The sequence below is a fragment of the Cucumis melo genome, chromosome 4 (assembly GCF_025177605.1).
Source record: "Cucumis melo cultivar AY chromosome 4, USDA_Cmelo_AY_1.0, whole genome shotgun sequence".
Classification (NCBI taxonomy): Eukaryota; Viridiplantae; Streptophyta; class Magnoliopsida; order Cucurbitales; family Cucurbitaceae; genus Cucumis; species Cucumis melo.
Window position 1 is genome coordinate 19,850,454 of NC_066860.1, and position 2,713 is coordinate 19,853,166.

The 2,713-nt window shown below is 38.6% G+C and overlaps 1 protein-coding gene across 1 annotated transcript; it reads right to left on the reverse strand.

Annotated features, from left to right (window-relative positions):
- Window positions 1-680: 680 nt before the first annotated feature.
- On the reverse strand, window positions 681-1,671 carry LOC127148954 (uncharacterized). The gene is made up of 2 exons (XM_051083393.1): window positions 1,130-1,671; window positions 681-1,041 (listed from the first exon to the last, which is right to left on the reverse strand). Exons 1-2 carry the CDS (start codon window positions 1,669-1,671, stop codon window positions 681-683), a joined length of 903 nt encoding a protein of 300 aa, XP_050939350.1.
- Between the last annotated feature and the right edge of the window lie 1,042 nt (window positions 1,672-2,713).

Below are 2,713 nucleotides of genomic sequence, written 5' to 3' on the forward strand. Positions count from 1 at the left end.
TCCTTACTCTTCCCTGGTATGTCAAGCAGTGTATCAATTATATTCATCAATACATTCTTCTCAATATGCATAACATCAAGACAGTGTCTTACATGTAATTTTTTTCCAGTACGCTAACTCATAGAATGCAGAAATCCTCTTCCAGTAGTCGTTCGAAATATCTTCATTCAACCTCCTAGTAGACCTTTTACCGCATGGAAAGGTCTTATCCTTAAGTCTATTATAAATTGTCTCGCCTGATAAAGGGAGAGGAGGTGTCCCATGCTCCTGATTACCATCAAATGCTTTCTTTTGTCTCCTATAAGGGTGATGACGTGGTAAGTATTTTCTATGTCCCATATATGCATTTTTCTTCCCATGTGGTAGTCTTATAGAAGAAGTTTCCTCCCCACATATTGGACAAGCCTTATACCCCTTCACGCTACACCCACACAGGTTCCCGTATGCAGGAAAATCATTGATAGTCCACAGTAAGACAGCTCGCAGGGTGAATCTTTCATTTCTATGTGCATCAAAACACTGAACACCTTCTTCCCACATAAGTTTAAGATCATCAATCAATGGTGCTAGGTAGACATTTATGTCGTATCCTGGTTGCTTAGGTCCCGAGATTAACATAGTTAACATCAAATACTTCCTCCTCATACATAGCCATGGTGGAAGGTTGTATATTGTAGCAATCACAGGCCAACAACTATATTTCGTTGATAAATCTCCTTATGGATTGATGCCATCTGTGGACAACCCAAGTAGAGGTTTCTCTGTTCGGACCCAAAATCTGGCCACAAATGATCTACCAACCTCCAAGATGGAGTATCAGCTGGATGTCTTAACACACCGTCTACTTTCCTGTCATTTGCATGCCAACACAAGTGCTTTGCATATTCGGAGTTCTTGAACATCCTTAAGAACCTCGAAACAATTGGAAAATACCACAGCTGTTTAGCTGCAACTCCCTTAATCTCTTCATTTGAGTTCTTACTTGTCTTCCACCTCGAAATGTTACATTTAGGACACCTACTGATGTCTGCCAGATCTTTTCTATACAAGCAGCAATCGTTAGGGCATGCATCTATTTTTTGATAACTAAGGCCCAACGCAGTAAGCGTTTTTTTTTTTTGCTTCATACATGGATATTGGCATTTTATTATTTTCAGGCAATAACTCGCTAATCGTTGCCAGTAGTTCGGAGAAGCTAGCATTACTCCATCCAAATCTAACCTTCAGGTTGTATAGCCTAACTAATGCTGATAACTTTGTGAATCTTTTACAACCAGGAAATAGAGGCTTCTTTGCATCATCGAACATATTGTCAAACGTATTAGGTACTTCAGAAAACTGATCGCGGACATTTTGAACCATATTTATCACATGAAATAAATCATCGTCGACCGTTTCTTCGTTCGTGTAAGCCTGTCGATTACATGAAGTCTCTGATGTAAAAGATTCGCCATGCCAAAACCATATCTTATAGCTTTGATCGATCCCATTGGCATATAGATGATATCTGAATGTTGATTCTTCTTGTGGCAAACGGTTCCCACATTTCAAACATGGACACCTGATAGTACTGGAACCTTTGGCATGACAAAAACCAAATTGAATGAACGCTTCCACTCCCAATTCATACTCCCTGGACATCCTATTCTCCATCATCCATGATTTGTCCATTAGACGATATTGCACGGTTTATATATCTCAGAAGTTAGGACTTAGTCAAACCTGTTTGCAAAGAAATAGTAAGAAAACTGGCCAAATCCTCTAAAAGAAAATAAAAAGAAACCAAATGGTTATCAAATTCCTGACCAAAAATTTGCGTCTAAAACAAGCATGTTAGAACTTAGAAAGACACTCCAAAGTTCCAAATCTAGTCTTAATTTAGAGAAACCACGCACCTAGTAAGTGGGGAGTGACTGAGAGTTTAAATAGTTCGTTAAGAGAAGATAGGTGACGGGAAGGGGGAGTAGTGGGGAGACCATCTAGAGAGAGAGGTTGAGGAGGAGATGATCTCCTGTGGGGAGACCATTTTGATATCTTTCCCTTACCAACCTGAAGCTTGTGTAGAGAAATTTCCACAACAAACTAGTCATTCAGCATGATTTTAACTTCTTCTCACACCCTTTCCCTTGACAGCAGCACCGTAGCCTAGGATCACTCCATAATTGTGTGTTGCTCCACAATCAATGAGCACAACAAATTTAGATCCATGGATTGTTCCTTTCACCTTCATTGTAAGTTTAAACGAACCTAAAAAGTTCTAAAAACGTGTATTAAGTGTCACTTGAACTTTCAAATGACCTAACAATGCTCAAGTGATAGTTCGTAACTCATAACCTCCCAAAAAGTTAAAAGAAGTTGAAAAAACGCACTTCCTGGCCTAATTGGCAACCAAGTGTGTAAGTTCAACAAACTTAGTCTTAAACCAACCTACAAAGTATTCACAACGTGCATAAGCATAACTTTCAAAAGGACCTAACAAAACATAAGTGTAAGTTTGTAAGTCATCACCTACCAAGAAGTCAAAAACATCTAAAAAAACACTTGAAGTTCCAAAGCAACTGTACGGAGAGAAGCAGCATTAGTTGTCAGGTCCACTAGGAATATAACAAGCAAGTGAATTCTAGTGACATGATAGAACTTACTAGCTTCAACAAGAAAAGATAAATATAAATAAAATTGGAGCCTATTCAAAAACATTACTAAATTGAAAACT

Excerpts from the sequence above, each read along its gene's own strand:
- LOC127148954 (XM_051083393.1), bottom strand. The coding sequence starts at position 1,671 with ATGGACAAATCATGGATGATGGAGAATAGGATGTCCAGGGAGTATGAA. Across the intron at positions 1,042-1,129 it reads AATAAAATGCCAATATCCAT|AAAAGATCTGGCAGACATCA; the intron begins GTATGAAGCAAA and ends CTGCTTGTATAG.